We start from the raw sequence: 16,563 nt of genomic DNA, 5'->3' as shown, positions 1-16,563 counted from the left end.
CCTTCCTGCAATCCTGCTAAATCTCTGCCGGGTCTCGGGATCAATCCACCACCATTGCTCAACCAAGACCATTCAGTGTGTGTGTGTGTTGTGCAGAGTATTTCAAAATAAATAAATTATGACTATATTCTAAATTGCTTCTCAGAACAACTTTTTTCTGAGATTTCAATTTAATAGAAATTTTTTATTTGATTGGAATCTACAAAGAGGTCGAAAGTCACAAAGCAATGCAATTTTATTTTCGCAGTAGAAATTACTACATAAATATGGTTAACAATACTATTCTCAATAGTAGTAGAATTAACTGAAATTTCGTTTACTACAACAATAATTTACGTTGTAGTTGATGCAATCACTTTTGTTTTTGTTTATACTAGAAGAATGGTTCACCTTACTACGCCAACGTTTTTGACGCAGCATGGTAACATCAGCAACAGTTGTATTCATTTCAAATACAATATTCGTTCTACCGAAATTTAGTGGTATTTTGTTTTCATTTTTAACCTACGAAATAGTAGTGGTTACCATGGGACTGTTTTCAGTGTATATAACCCACCCACACGAATTGCCGGCGAAAAAGTGACGTCATTTGACATTGGGCGACTTGAAGACTGATCGTTTTTAAATTGGTGTGTTTTTTTTTGTCGTGCGCTCAGCCATCTTGTTTGGTAAAAGTTTGTTTACTTTTACCCGAGCCGCGAGCGAAAGGAAGCAGCTAACAGTAGGGGAGAACAGTACATAACGCACCCCCAGGGTAAGACGCACTTTTTCATTTCATTTTGAGTTTTTCTTGGAATTTTTAATCCAATTCTAGGATTTATCATGCAGGATTTTGAGTTCAGATGCTACGCTAGAAGTGCTGCTTTATAAGACAACAAAAAAGTTACGTAAAAGCCATGAAAAACACAAATGAAAGTCAGCTGGTGCGTTCTGCCCAGGGGGTGCGTTGTATACCATTCTCCCCTAAGTATTAAAATATTTGTTATATTTATTGCAATTATGTTTAATTTACTGATGCAACGCATCAACAAGGATGTTTAACGCATCCGGAAATTACTACTGATATTATTTTGCGTAATTTCAGTACTTGGCACCTGATCCTCCGACAAAGGAATCATTAGCGCAATTAGTTGTACAGTTTGTGCAGTACCAGGAGACCAAACTCACTACTAGGTTGCCGGTAAGTGTTCCCTAAATTCAGGGTTAAACAGCTTGTGGTCAGTGGTAAAATTCTTACTTCTTGCGCAGATGCGATGTTTTATGGATTTTAAACCGGGTGGATCGCTTTGTCATATTCTGGCCACGATGTACAGTTACAAGGCTGAACAGCGCTGGCGGAAATTCGATTTTACGGTAAACAAGGTAAGCATGTTCCACGCCCGGTGCTAATTCCCTTTTGATCAAATGTTCCACCCTATGCTTAAGGACCCCATTATACAGATGCTGCTTAACATGAAGACGGCTCTAATCGAAGCTGAATACATGCGGCTACCGATCGTTTACGTTAGGCCCGAAGTGGACAAGGCTACTGCTAATCGAATATCGAACATTGTAACCAATCATCAGGGTGAGATGACGATGGACGAGGAGGAGGCGACGCATATCATCTATCCGGTGGTTGATCCCCTGCTGGAGGATTATGCAAGGCCTACATTCCGCCGGGATAAGCATGTGATGATTCATTGGTATTACTTCCCGGATTCGTACGATACCTGGGTACCGAATACGTTTGATTTGCCGGAGGCCGTGCCGGATTCTCCGATGTCACCGGGTGACCGTTGGTCTGTTTCGCTTTTGTGGGTAACCGATCTGGAAGAGTACAATGAATGGATGGCAAAAGAGGATTACGAAGTGGATGAAGCCGGTCGTAAAGAGGTCCACAAACTGCGACTCGGTGTTACGGATCTGATGGCCGGTGGATCGGACGATAAAGTGAAGAAAGCTAATGATGAAAGTTGTTCATCAGAAGTGCAAACGATCGCCTTCTCCGCAAGCAAAGGGTGGTAAACGGAAGAGCGGTCGGCCACCGGCCGTATTCCAAAAAAAAAAACCTTGTGCTGATGACGAACAATCAGAAGATCTGACAAAGGATATGGACGACTCCCAGCCGGAAACTAATCTGACTGAGGTGAAGGCTGGTTCGAGCAATTCTGCTTAAGGTGCGGCCACTCCACAGCCCAAGAGAGATCCGGAAATGATGCCTATAAAATATGCAACAATGACGGATCTGGATGACGACATTGACAGAGCTAATGCGGATCGAACGGGAGATGATAGTCAAGCTGGCAAAACCAGCGACAACAGCAACTCAGGAGTTTCCTCACAACAAGGACGACCTGGAGGATATTGTTACCGAGTAGACACGAGTAGAAAGTTAAGTTAAAGTTAAGTTAAAGTTAAGTTAAAGTTAAGTTAAAGTTAAGTTAAAGTTGAGTTAAAGTTGAGTTAAGTTAAGTTAAAGTTAAGTTAAAGTTCAGTTAAAGTTAAGTTAAAGTTGAGTTAAACTTAAGTTAAAGTTAAGTTAAAGTTAAGTTAAAGTTAAGTTAAAGTTAAGTTAAAGTTGAGTTAAAGTTGAGTTAAGTTAAAGTTAAGTTAAAGTTCAGTTAAAGTTAAGTTAAAGTTGAGTTAAAGTTAAGTTAAAGTTAAGTTAAAGTTAAAGTTAAGTTAAAGTTGAGTTGAAGTTGAGTTAAGTTAAGTTAAAGTTAAGTTAAAGTTCAGTTAAAGTTAAGTTAAAGTTGAGTTAAAGTTAAGTTAAAGTTGAGTTAAAGTTAAGTTAAAGTTAAGTTAAAGTTAAGTTAAAGTTAAGTTAAAGTTAAGTTAAAGTTGAGTTAAAGTTGAGTTAAGTTAAGTTAAAGTTAAGTTAAAGTTCAGTTAAAGTTAAGTTAAAGTTGAGTTAAAGTTAAGTTAAAGTTAAAGTTAAGTTAAAGTTAAGTTAAAGTTAAGTTAAAGTTGAGTTATATTAAGTTAAAATTAAGTTAAAAATTAATTTAAAGTTAAGTTAAAGTTAAGTTAAAGTTAAGTTAAAGTTCGGGTAATTAAGTTAGAGTTATGTTAATTTCATGCTACAATTATGTTAAAGTAAAGTTAAAGTTAAGTTAATGTTATGTTAAATTTAAAGTTCTGTTAATAGTAAGATAAACATTTGTTAAAACAAAAGTTAAAATTTAGTTAATGTTACGTTAAAGTTAAGCTAGAGTTAAGTTAAGGTTATGTTTAAGTTAAGTTAAAGGTAAGTTACAGTTATGTTTATGTTAAGATAAAGTTAAGTTAATTTATGTTTAAGATAAAGTTAAGTTAAAGGTAAGTTAAAGTTATGTTGAAGTTAAGTTAACGTTAAGTTAAAGTTAAGTAAAATTTAAGTTAACGTTAAGTTAATGGTAAGTTAAAATTATGTTAAGGTGAAGTTTATTCAAATTTATGTATAAGTTATGTTAAAGTTAACTTTAAATTAAATTTAAATTAAATTTATGTTAAAGTTAAAGTTACGTTAAAGTTATGGTAATGTTAAGTTATGATTAATTTAAATTTAAAGTTATGTTAAAGTTAAAGTTATGCTAAAAATAAATTAAATTTATGTTGAATTTGTTTCAATTTAAGGTGAAGTTTTGCTAAAATTATGTACAAGTAAATTTAAGTTAAAGTTATGCTATAGGTAAGTTAAAGTTAAGTTAAGTTAAATTTAAGTTAAGTTTAGTTAACGTTATGTTAAAGTTAAAGTTGATGCTTAAAGTTAAGTTAAAGTTCAGTAAATTTTAGGATAAAGTTATGTTAAATTTAAGTTAAAATTACGTTTAGTTAAAGTTAAGTTAAAGTTATGTTAAGTTAATGTTCGGTTTGAGTTAGTTATGTTAATGTTAAAGTTATGTTAAATTTAAGTTAAAATTTAAGGTTAAGTTAATGTTCGGTTAAAGTTATGTTAAAATTTAAGTTATGTTAAATTTCAGTCAAACTAAAGTTAAGGTTATGTTAAAGTTTATTTAAAGTTAAGTTAAAGTTTAGTTAAAGTTAAGTTAAGTTTAAGTTAAGTTTAAGTGAAATTTAAGTTAAGTTTAAGTTAAGTTTAAGTTAAGTTTAAGTTAAGTTAAAGTTAAGTTTAAGTTAAGTTTAAGTTAAGTTTAGGTTATCTTAACGTTATGTTAAAGTTAAAGTTAATGCTTAAGTTAATGTTAGGATAAAGTTATGTTACATGTAAGTTAAAATTACTTTAAGGTTTTGTTTAAGTTAAAGATATGTTAAGTTAATGTTCGGTTAAAGATAAAGTTATGTTAATGTTAAAGTTATGTTAAATTTAAGTTAAAATTTAAAGCTAATTTTAGTTTAAAGTTATGTTAAAAATAAAGTAATGTTAAAATTTAAGTTTAAGTTAAGTTAAATTAAGTTAAAGTTAAGTTTAAGTTAAGTTAAAATTAAGTTAAAGTTAAGTTAAAGTTGAGTTAAATTAAGTTAAAATTAAGTTGAAATTAAGTTAAAGTTAAGTTAAAGTTAAGTTAAAGTTCAGTTAAAGTTAAGTTAAAGTTAAGTTAAAGTTAAGTTAAAGTTAAGTTAAAGTTAAGTTTAAGTTAAGTTAAAATTAAGTTAAAGTTAAGTTAAAGTTCAGTTAAAGTTAAGTTAAAGTTAAGTTAAAGTTAAGTTAAAGTTAATTTAAAGTTGAGTTAAAGTTAAGTTAAAGTTAAGTTAAAATTGAGTTAAAGTTAAGTTAAAGTTGTGTTAAAGTTGAGTTAAGTTAAGTTAAAGTTAAGTTAAAGTTAAGTTAAATTTAAGTTAAGTTAAGTTAACGTTATGTTAAAGTTAAAGTTATGTTAAAGTTAAAGTTAAAGTTAAACTTAAGAAGTTAAAGTTCAGTTAATTTTAGGATAAAGTTATGTTAAATTTAAGTTAAAATTACGTTAAGTTAAAGTTAAGTTAAAGATATGTTAAGTTAATGTTCGGTTTAAGTTAAAGTTATGTTTAATTTAAGTTAAAATTTAAAGTTATGTTAAAGTTAAGTTAAAGTTAGGTTAAAGTTATGTTAAAATTAAGTCAAAGTTAAGTAAAGGTTATGTTAAAGTTTATTTAAAGTTAAGTTAAAATTTAGTTGAAGTTAAGTTAAGTTTAACTTAAGTTTAAGTTAAGTTTAAGTTAAATTATCTCGTAATTTAATAATCGTTTATATCATCGCTGTTTAAGGAAGTAATGATGTCTAATTAACGCTGAATAATCAAAAATTTGATCGAATAAGCTCTGTTACAATTTTTGTAAGTCGAAGAAAAGCTTCTCGACATACCTTATTCAACACCAAATACTTCGATGTTGTAGTTGAATAAATTCTCAAGATTTGTGTGAACAAAGCCTGAACAGAAGTTAATATTTAAAATAGTACAAGTATTATTAAGCATGAAGTGATATAAAATAGTCAAGAAGCCGTTTCTTCAATAGGCAATTGTTTGTTGGGAAGTAAATGTTAGGTTAAAGTTATGTTAAAATTGATTTTTGGCCTCTATTTGTGACCCAAATTCCAAAAATACCCATATTTATGGACTTTTGAAATTATTTTTCACTTTTTATGAAACTGGAAGCCGCCACATTTGATTTCAAAATGGCATCGGATATCGATTTTCTCTAGACGACAACCTCCAAAAACCTTCAAAAAAATCCCATATTGATTGATAATTGATAGTAATTCCCAATCTCTTCTTGGATCTCGGAATTCAAAATGGCGTCGTATGCCTATTTCCAATCTCTAGACGTCACCCGATCCCAAAAATACCCATTTTATAGATAATTGACAGCATTCCCAATTTTTCTTAAACCAGAAGCCGCCATCTATAATTTCAAAAACTTATCGGATATTGATTAGCGGCAGGATTAGCGGCCTTTAGTCATTAGCCCGATTCTAAAAATACCCATATTTATGGATATTTGACACTTTTTCTGCAACAGGAATCGTCCACCTTGGATTTCAAAGTAGCGTCGGATATCGATTTCCTATATCTACACGTCACCCCGATTCCAAAAATACCCATATCGATGTCAATGGTATCAACGGTATATGATAATATATCCCATGTTTGATTTAAAAATGGCGTCGGATATCGATTTCCAGTTGATTGTAGATTGTAGATTGTAGTAGAGTTGGAAACTTGATCATGTAAACACTACGCATCATTGTCTGGTAGTTCGTTAAAAAATGATACAACAATCGTCAAGTTCGCTGTAACGTCACCTAGTGCCTCGTCATCCACGAATTGGCGCCTATGTCAGTAGTCTAATAACTCTTAGCGCGCTGATGGCATGGTTCCAATGCCGCATAGAGAGTTGCTAGGTTAGCTAAGGTCAGTTAACTGACTGGTGGGGAACGGGAGCTTTAGCTATGACCACAAACGAAGTGACAGACGACTTACTGGCGAAGAAATCCATTAAAATAATGTGGTTCACTGTAATAGAATTTTCTTAGAAGCTTGTGCCATCATCCACCAGATGGGATAGTATTTTTGTTTTGGTTTTGCACAAAGTTGATTTTGTGTACAATGATTCTTTGACAGTGTGCAAAGAGTGCGTATCAGTTTGTCATTTCTTTATGCATTTCAGTTTTGAGTAGAGTGAAAGAGATAGAACCAAAACATTCTAATACATTTGGTGAAAATGCTAGTATAATCCAGTAGTAGTGTTGCCATGTGGTACAATCCAGTAGTAGTGGTGTTGCCATGTGGTACACTGAAAAATTGAAATAGCAGGTTAGTCACCAAAGTTTTCGAGCCGCTCCGTCTGTCACTTCGTTTGTGGCTATGACTATTATGTATGCATTTCTATAACGTTATCTAACAACAATGGTGTGTACTGTTTACAAAATCATGTTTGTAATTCTAATGTGTTGTATGGTTGAAAGCATTTGAAAAAGTTAGATTTTAATGTTTTGCACATTTGAAAACATCCGAAAACAATAAGTTCTTAGTACAATTGAAAACACCCGAAAATCATTTTGTTTTAATGTCTTGTACATTTGACAACATCAGGAAGCATCTACAGTTGAAAACACCCGAAGAACGTTAAATTTTAACGTTTTGTACGTCTAAAATCATCTAAAAAAATAAAAATTCGATTAAAATTATCGACGTCAGAACAACATTTGAATAGCAAAATTTTATTTCACGTTACATCTAAATAGCAATGTTTTCTAATGTTTGATGCCAGGAATATATTTTATTTCGATGCTGATGTAGACATCAAACGTTAGGTAAACGTAAATTTTTATTCGGGTTCCCCCGGGACACCCGGAATATGTCCGGATGTGGCCAAAGTGGTTCTTGTTCTGGTTCTTGTAGTGGTTTGAGTTCCATTGAACCAGAAATTGAATTCTGATGTATTTTGATGTGTCGCATGATGGGTTTGACCATAATCAGATGTTGGCCTCTTCCCCCGGGACACCCGGAATATGTCCGGATGTGGCCAAAGTGGTTCTTGGAACTAGATTTGAGTTCCATTGAACCAGAAATTGAATTCTGATGTATTTTGATGTGTCGCATGACGGGTTTGACCATAATCAGATGTTGGCCTCTTCCCCCGGGACACCCGGAATATGTCCGGATGTGGTTAAAGTGGTTCTTGGAACTAGATTTGAGTTCCATTGAACCAGAAATTGAATTCTCATGTATTTTGATGTGTCGCATGATGGGTTTCACCCTAATCAGATGTTGGCCTCATCCCCCGGGACACCCGGAATGTGTCCGGATGTGGCCAAAGTGGTTCTAGGAACTAGATTTGAGTTCCTTTGAACCAGAAATTGAATTCTCATGTATTTTGATGTGTCGCATGATTTGTTTGACCCTAATCAGATGTTTACCTCTTCCCCCGGGACACCCGGAATGTGTCCGGATGTGGCCAAAGTGGTTCTTGGAACTAGATATGAGTTCCTTTGAACCAGAAATTGAATTCTCATGTATTTTGATGTGTCGCATGATTTGTTTGACCCTAATCAGATGTTGGCTTCTTCCCCCGGGACACCCGGAATGTGCCCGATCTGGCCAAAGCGGTTCTAGAAACTAAATTTGAATTCCATTGAACCAGTCGTTGAATTCTCATGTAATTTGATTTGTCGCATGATGGGTTTGACCCTAATCAAATGTTGGCCTCTTCCCCCGGGATACCCGGAATATGTCCGGATGAGGGTAAAGTGTTCTTGGAACTAAATTTGAGTTCCATTGAACCATAAATTGAATTCTCATGTAATTTGATGTGTCGCATGATGGGGTTGACTTAGCTTGTAAGATATTATTGTTAGGTTAAGATCTATTTAATAAAAAAAAACATATGTTAGTTATAAGAAAATGAAAAATAAAATTTATTGATGAAGTCATGTTTATGCTTCAACTGTTTTCATTTTTATTAATTTAAAACCCATTGAAAAAGAAAATGGTGGTGAACAATCGGGAGCGCGCCGGGGCGCCTGGGGGCGGACAAAATGGCCGAAACGATCAGTTTTTTGACAGGTATCGTTTTCGCCTCAGGCGCCCAAATGTTGCAAATATGGTCGCCCCCGGCGCGCTCCCGATTGTTCACCACCATTTTCTTTTTCAATGGGTTTTAAATTAATAAAAATGAAAACAGTTGAAGCATAAACATGACTTCATCAATAAATTTTATTTTTCATTTTCTTATAACTAACATATGTTTTTTTTTATTAAATAGATCTTAACCTAACAATAATATCTTACAAGCTAAGTCAACCCCATCATGCGACACATCAAATTACATGAGAATTCAATTTATGGTTCAATGGAACTCAAATTTAGTTCCAAGAACACTTTACCCTCATCCGGACATATTCCGGGTGTCCCGGGGGAAGAGGCCAACATCTGATTAGGGTCAAACCCATCATGCGACACATCAAAATACATGAGAATTCAATTTCTGGTTCAATGGAACTCAAATCTAGTTCCTATCACCATTTTGGCCACATCCGGACATATTCCGGGTGTCCCGGGGGAAGAGGCCAACATCTGATTGGGGTCAAACCCATCATGCGACACATCGAATTACATGAGAATTCAACGACTAGTTCGAAGGAACTCAAATTTAGTTCCTAGAACCACTTTAGAATCTAACTTTTTTCAAATGCTTTCAACCATACAACACATTAGAATTACAAACATGATTTTGTAAACAGTACACACCATTGTTGTTAGAAAACGTTTTAGAAATGCATACATAATAGTCATTGCTAAAGCTCCCGTTCCCCACCAGTCAGTTAACTGACCTTAGCTAACCTAATATCATTGTAGCAACTCTCTATGCGGCATTGGAACCATGCCATCAGCGCGCTAAGAGTTATTAGACTACTGACATAGGCGCCAATTCGTGGATGACGAGGCACTAGGTGACGTTACAGCGAGCTTGACGATTGTTGTAGCATTTTTTAACGAACTACCAGACAATGCTGCGTAGTGTTTACATGATCAAGTTTTCAACTCCTACAATCTAAAATCAACTGGAAATCGATATCCGGCGCCATTTTTAAATCAAATATGGCCTCTTCCTGTTTTTGAAAAAGTGGGATATATTGTCATATACCCATCGATATGGGTATTTTTGGATATGGCCTCTTCCTGTTTTAGAAAAAGTGGGATATATTGTCATATACCCTTCGATATGGGTATTTTTGGAATCGGGGTGACGTGTACAGATAGGAAATCGATATCCGACGCTATTTTGAAATCCAAGGTGTAGGATACCTGTTTAATAAAACGTGGGAAATAATGTCAAATATCCATAAATATGGCTATTTTAAGAATCGGGGTAATGACTAGAGACCGCTAATCAATATCCTATGAGATTTTTAAATCAAAGTTGGCGGCTTCTGGTTTAAGAAAAATTGGGAATACTGTCAATCTATTAGCGAATTCGTTTATTATTCAGTTCCAACCTGGATCGGGTATCAAGATTGGGTCTGCTTGTTTTCTGACAAACGTCAGTTTGTTCGTTTGTTTTTAAAACCTAGCTCAGCTTGAGGTTCGCACTGACAAAAAGATCGGTTTCGCACTGGGTTGGAACTGGTTCCAACCCCGATAATAAACAAATTCGCTATATATATATAAAAATGAATTTCTGTCTGTCTGTCTGTCTGTCTGTCTGACCCGTATAGACTCGGAAACGACTGAACCGATTGGCGTGAAAATTTGTATACAGGGGTTTTTGGGACCGTGGAAGGTTCTTATGATGGTTCGAGACCCCTCCCCCTTCTGTAAGGGGGGGCTGTCATACAAATGAAACAGAAATTTCTGCATAACTCGAGAACTAATCGAGCAAATGGAACCAAATTAGGCATGTGGGGGCGAGTGCGGGGGTATAAGGAGATAATCATAGGGAGTAGCCCCTTAGATAATAGGAGGGGGGGCTACGTACAATATAGCATGCTTTTTTTTAAATCGGTGCATAAACTCAAGCTAATATTGAATCCCGAGCAAGACCGGGCACACTCAGTTAGTTATCTATAAAATGGGTATTTTTGGGATCGGGTGACGTCTATAGATTGGAAATAGGTATCCGACGTCATTTTGAATTCCAAGATCCAAGAAGAGGTGGCTTCAGGTTTCAGAAAAAGTGGGAATTACTGTTAAATATCAGTCAATATGGGAATTTTTTGAATCAGGTTGTCGTCTAGAGATAATCGATATCCGATGCCATTGAAAATCGATTTCAGGCGCCTATGATCCGGGAGACTAGTGAACTCTGGAACTCTGGATGAAGTTGGACGACTGCGACATCAGTTGGAGGAGTTCCATTCGTCAATTTGACAGTAGAGTACTATTCTGTACAGGATGAATAAAATGAAATCAAGGATAAGTAATGATATAAAAACTTATTTGTCCTATTTGTACCTTGTTGGACTGAGTTAATGATCCAGATTCGTCGAGATGGTGCAACCTAAACTAACGCTGTCCGGTGACTTGAATATAAGCTCGGTGACATTGATGTGGTATATGGAATACATAAAATTTAATTAATATTTATGTAGAGAAAATTTTACAAAATTTATCTAGCAATACCGAGGGTACACAGGCGTAAAAAGTGACTCACAGACTGAGTCAAGTTTACTCACTTTCTATTTTTTCCATACAACATTTTACTCACGAAAGTAAGTAAAATTGTGTAATTAAGTAAGTAAAAATTGCGAAATTACAGTGAAGTTGAATTTGAGATTCAAAAAGCATTAAACTTATGAATATGATTCATTCCAAACATTATTAATTTTGAAAGTGATGAATTGGGTTGTAACATAGACTCCCTCGGTAACTATTTATTATATTCCTAAAACTTCCTTTGGAACTACTTAAGAACTTTCCTTGAAACTTTCACTAGAAGTCCTACTAAGTTGTTTAATTTTTAAAATTTATAAATTTTTGAATTTGATATTTTTTTTTTTCGGTTTCGAAACATAGATTTAAGTTATGTTTAAGTTAAGGTAAATTTGAGTTAATGTTTAGTTAAAGCTAAGTTGTAGCTAAGGGTACTTCAGTTCTTGGATGTTTTTGTAGCTTCTTGGAAGTTCTAGTTAAGATAAAATTAAGTCAAAGTTAAATCAAAATTGAGAATTAAAAATTTGATTAGTTCAAGTTGAGTAATAGTTGAAAATAAGTTAGGTTAATTAGTAATATTTTAGTAAAACATAAGTTTATGTTTTATGAAAGATAAAATCAAGTTCAGTTAAGCTAAAATTTAGTGAAGGTTGGTTAAGGTTAAGTTAAAGTTCAATTAAAGTGAATGATATGTTAAATTCAAGTTAAAGTTATGATAAAATTAAGCTAAATTATGTTAAAGTTTAGTAAAAAATAAGGTGAAGTTAATTTAAACATAAAGTTATGTTAATTTAATAAGATAATGTTTAATTAAAGTTAAGTTAAAGTATAGTAAAAGTTTAGTTGAAGTTTTTTTCAAGAGAGCTTCTGTTCAAGTTATGTTAATGTTAATTAAAATTTAAGTTAAGATAAATTTATGTAAAACTACTATTAAGTTTAGCTTAAGTTATGGAAAAGTTATTTCCAGGGAATTTCAGGAAAATTTCCAGAGAACTTCAGGGAAACTCCACTTATTGAAAATTCTTGAAAGATGTTGGAAGCTTTTGAAATTTTTTGAATGCTCTTCAAACTTTTGAAAGTTCTTGGAAGTTTTGAAACTTCTAGAAATTTCTTGACACTTCACATGGAAGTTCTTACTACGTTAAAATTAAGTCAAATTTAAAGTTAAGTAAATGTTTAGTTAAAGTTAAATGAATGTTTAGTTGAAGTTAAAGTAAAGTTGAGGTTATAAGTTAAACTTTAGTAAATTTTAAGTTGAAGTCAGGCTGAAGATAAAATCAAGTTGTGTTCAAATTAACTATAAGTAAAATTTTCAACTTCAAGTTTAATTGAAGATAAGTTAAAGTTGTTAAAGTTGAGCTAAAGATATGTAAAAACTAAGTTATAGTTCTGTTTAAGTTAAGTTAGTTCCTAGGAACTTCTATGTTGCTCTTGGATGGCTGGGAACTTCTTGTCTTTAAGTCCAGCCTAGCTTCGATTTGAATATTATGTAGCAAAAACATAACTTCTAACAAGTTTTAACTGTTTACTTAATTTAAGTTTATTTTAGCTTTCATTTAACATTTACTAAACGTTAGTTATATTAATTAATTTTAATTGAACAGAACTTCCAAGATGTTCAAAGAATCAAGTTTCTCTGAAGTTGCCTGTAAATAACTTTCACATAACTTCAACTTGACTTTATCATAACTAATGAATTTTTAAAATAACATCAAAATATATTTAGTTAAACTTCAGCTTATCTTCAATTAAATTTTAACTAAATACACCTTTAATAAAAATTTACTTTAATTAATTTAAAAAATTTACTGCCACTGAGCATTAACTTATAATCTTTAACATAACTTCTTCAACATTACTTTAATTTAGCTTTAACATATTTTTAACTTAGCTTTTACTTAATTTTAACTTAATTTAATCTTAACCTTCACTAAATTTTAACTTAACTTTGACTTAATTGTAAGTCAGCTTGATTTTATGTAACCAAATTTCAACTTAACTTTAATTAAACATTAACTTGTTAAATTAAATTAACTTTAATTTCAATGTAACAGTAATTTAAATTTAACAAAATTTAGACCTAATCTTAACTTAACAAGAACATCCAAGTGAGATGTAATGAAGTTTAAAGAAGCTCCATGAACTTCTAAAAAGTTAAATAAAATTCAAGATGTTCCAAGAGATTTCAATAGCTTCCAAGAACTGAAGTATTCCTGATGTGCTCTGAAAGGATCCCTGAAGTTCCCTTGTAATAACTTCAACTTCACTTATTTATAACATATGCTGCAATCTAACTTAAGTGTCAACTAATTCTATAACAATTTAAACATAGCTTTAGTTTAAGTTTAACATAACTTTCTTAACTTTAACCAAACTTTAAATTAATCTCAACTTAAGCTTAAACATATCTAACTTAACTTCAACACATACTTAACTTAAGCTTAAGTAGCTATTAACATATCTTTACTTTAACTTTCACTAAACTTTAACTTAACCTTTCCCTAATAAAAAAATATCATTAACGAACGATAACCCTAATGATTGAACTATTCCACTAATGGTTTGGATGATACCCCGAACACGTCGTTAAGCAAATTAACCATAACATTTTTATTAGGGTTCCTAAACTTTAACTAATGTCTAACTTTAATTTGATTTAATATTAACTTAACTTGAGCATAGGTTTAACTAAACTTTATTATATTTTTTAAACTGTAACTCACTAATTTATCGTAACTTTGAATTAGTTTTGACTTAACTTAAACTAAATCTTCACTAAAGTTTAACTTAAATTTGTCAAAATTTGATCTAAACTTTATCTTTAACTTAACTTAAATTTAACTTAAAATAATGTAAACTTAACTTTAAATTAACTTTAACTTAAATTTAACTTAAATTTAACTTAAATTTAACTTAACTTTTTGTCAGAAAAAGTGAAAAATAATTTCAAAAGTCCATAAATATAAAGATCTTACAACAAATCACCTTAATATGATGAGATCAAATTTGTTCTAGAAAAATCAACCCCCCTTTTTTACTGTAAATTTATCAAATACCATGATTTTCATTGTTGTGAACCATGAACTTCGTTGTGATTTTGACAATAGATATCATGGATACAATGACAATGAAAATCATTGTATTTTTATTGGAATTTTTTACGCGTTAAACTTCAACTCCTTAATAATCTTAACTTTGAATTGACTTTATCATAAATTTACCTAACACTTATAATTAGACATTAACATTAACATTAAACTAACTTAGCATTAACATAATGTTTACATTAATTTAGCTAAATCTTACCTAATTAATTTAACATAAATCTCACTTAACTTTAACTTCACTTTGACTTAACTTTAATTAACCTTTAACTTAACTTTAACTTCACTTTATCGTCACTTTAACTTTACTTTATCTTAACTTTAACTTTACTTTTACCTAACTAGAACATTATTTAATATGAACTTGATTATCTACTACCACACTTTAACATAATTTTACCTAAACTTAAATTTAACTTTCCTTTAACTTAAATTTAGCTAATCACTAACCTGACTTTATCCTAAACTTTCGGGATCTAGCATCGGATTTCCTATTGGAATCCGGCTTAGGATTCCCAATCCGGCATTGGATTTCCTTTCGGAAGAACTTCCAATAAGTTCCAAGAACTGTCTACGAAACTTCCAGGAAGTTCCCAAGGTCATAAATTTAACTATTTTTTTTAACAATTTAATTTAAATTTGACTTTTACTTTACCTTAAATTTAAGTTGACTTTTACTTTCATTTATCTTTAACTTAACTTTAAATTTACTGTAGCTTAACTTTAACATATTTTTAACTTTACATTAACTTAACTCTAACTTTATTTAAACTCAACTTGATTATAGTAAAATATATAATCAAGTTGAGTTTAAATAAAATTTAACATAAGAAAAAATAAATTCAAGTTAAATTAAAGTTAATTTAATATTATTATTATTTTTATTTAGCTAAACTTTAACTAAAACTAACATTAATTTATCCAAAATTTTCGGGATCCGGTAACAAATTTCCTTTTGGGTTTCAGCTTCGGATTCCCTCCCAAAATAACAGTTTAGTTCACACTTGGGAAGTAATCTTAAAGTAAATCACTCCCAAAAACTTAAAACAGTTCAGTTCACACTTTCAACTCATCCTCAGGGTTGCTGGAGTGCAGCCGGATGTGTACCGGAAGCCCACTTATGGGAAGTAATTTTAATGTGAATCACTCCCAAAAACAACTAACAGTTCAGTTTACACTTCCAACGCATCCGGGAGGGTGCTAGAATTCAACCGGATGTGTTTGGGCATACCACTTCTGAAAACTAATTTCAATATAAACACTCTCGAAAACTAAAATTAAATTTACACACCCTACACATTCTCAGGGGTGCTGTAATTCAGCCGGATGTGTTCCGGCAAACCCCTAATGAGCACTAATTCCAAAGGTAATCACTCCTAAAAACATCAAACAGTTACAATCACACTTCCAACGCATCCTCAGGGGTGCTGGAATTTAGCAGGAGGTGTTTCGGCAGACCATTTCTGAGATAAAATTCCAACGTGAACCACTCCCAAAAACTAAAGATATTTCAATTTACACGTCTTACGCATCCTCCGAGGTGCTGGAATTGAGCCGGATGTGTACCGGAAGATCATTCATGGGAAGTAATTTCATAATGAATCACTCCCAAAAACTCCCAAAAACAGTTCAATTACATCTTCAACTCATCCTCAGGGGTGCTGGAATGCAGCCGCATGTGTACCGGAAGACCACTTATGGGAAGTAATTTCAAGGTGAATAACTCCCAAAAACTTGGAAAACTTGTGTTTGGACAGACCACTTCTGAGATCTAATTTCAAAATGAATCACACCTGAAAACTAAAATTAATTTAAACGTCCTACGCATTCTCAGGGGTGCTGTAATTCAGCCGGATGTGTTCCGGCAGACTACTTAATAGAAGTAATTTAACGTTCAGTTCCCTTTTCTAACTCTTCCTCAGGGGTGCTGGAATCCAGCTGGATGTGTGCTGGCATACCACTTGTGGGAATATTAATCACTCCCAAAAACAACAAACATTTCATTTTACTAACCAGAATGTCGTGGATTAATTTTGGAGGTGACAAAATTACCAACATTGTTTTGATTTTTTTCATTAAAAAACAGTTAACTTACCTTGAGAATAAATATACCTGCTGATTCATCCCGCCGGGAGACCAACCACTCAGGAAGATGGCCTTCGGAGGCCAATTTCGCGGCCCGGATTAAAACAAACAATCTCCTGACACGACCGAAATTTAAACATGGCTGACCACACAATCAGCCGACGCGAAAAAAATCACAAAAAAAATGCTAAGTTCCATCCGCCATTTGGTAGCCCGGCGGATGAAATTGCTCTAGCGGGGCGAGTCGCCTTTCGTCCGGATCCCGGAGCGCCATTTGGTCGCCCGGCGGATGAAATTACTCTAGCGGGGCGAGTCGCCCTTCG

The 16,563-nt window shown here is 32.7% G+C and overlaps 1 protein-coding gene across 1 annotated transcript; it reads left to right on the top strand.

The window, feature by feature from the left end:
• Positions 1–684: 684 nt before the first annotated feature.
• Positions 685–2,007, top strand: LOC135714759 (SWI/SNF complex subunit SMARCC1-like). The gene is made up of 4 exons (XM_065238128.1): positions 685–721; positions 1,085–1,180; positions 1,249–1,362; positions 1,426–2,007. Exons 3-4 carry the CDS (start codon positions 1,249–1,251, stop codon positions 2,005–2,007), a joined length of 696 nt encoding a protein of 231 aa, XP_065094200.1. The 5' UTR covers positions 685–721; positions 1,085–1,180.
• The last annotated feature ends 14,556 nt before the right edge of the window (positions 2,008–16,563 follow it).

This window comes from Ochlerotatus camptorhynchus, unplaced genomic scaffold, assembly GCF_037179485.1.
Source record: "Ochlerotatus camptorhynchus isolate MF236.1 unplaced genomic scaffold, CSIRO-AGI_Acam_v1.1 ptg000711l, whole genome shotgun sequence".
Lineage (NCBI taxonomy): Eukaryota > Metazoa > Arthropoda > Insecta > Diptera > Culicidae > Ochlerotatus > Ochlerotatus camptorhynchus.
Note: the sequence above shows the minus strand (reverse complement) of the source record. Positions and strands in the feature narration are given on the sequence as shown.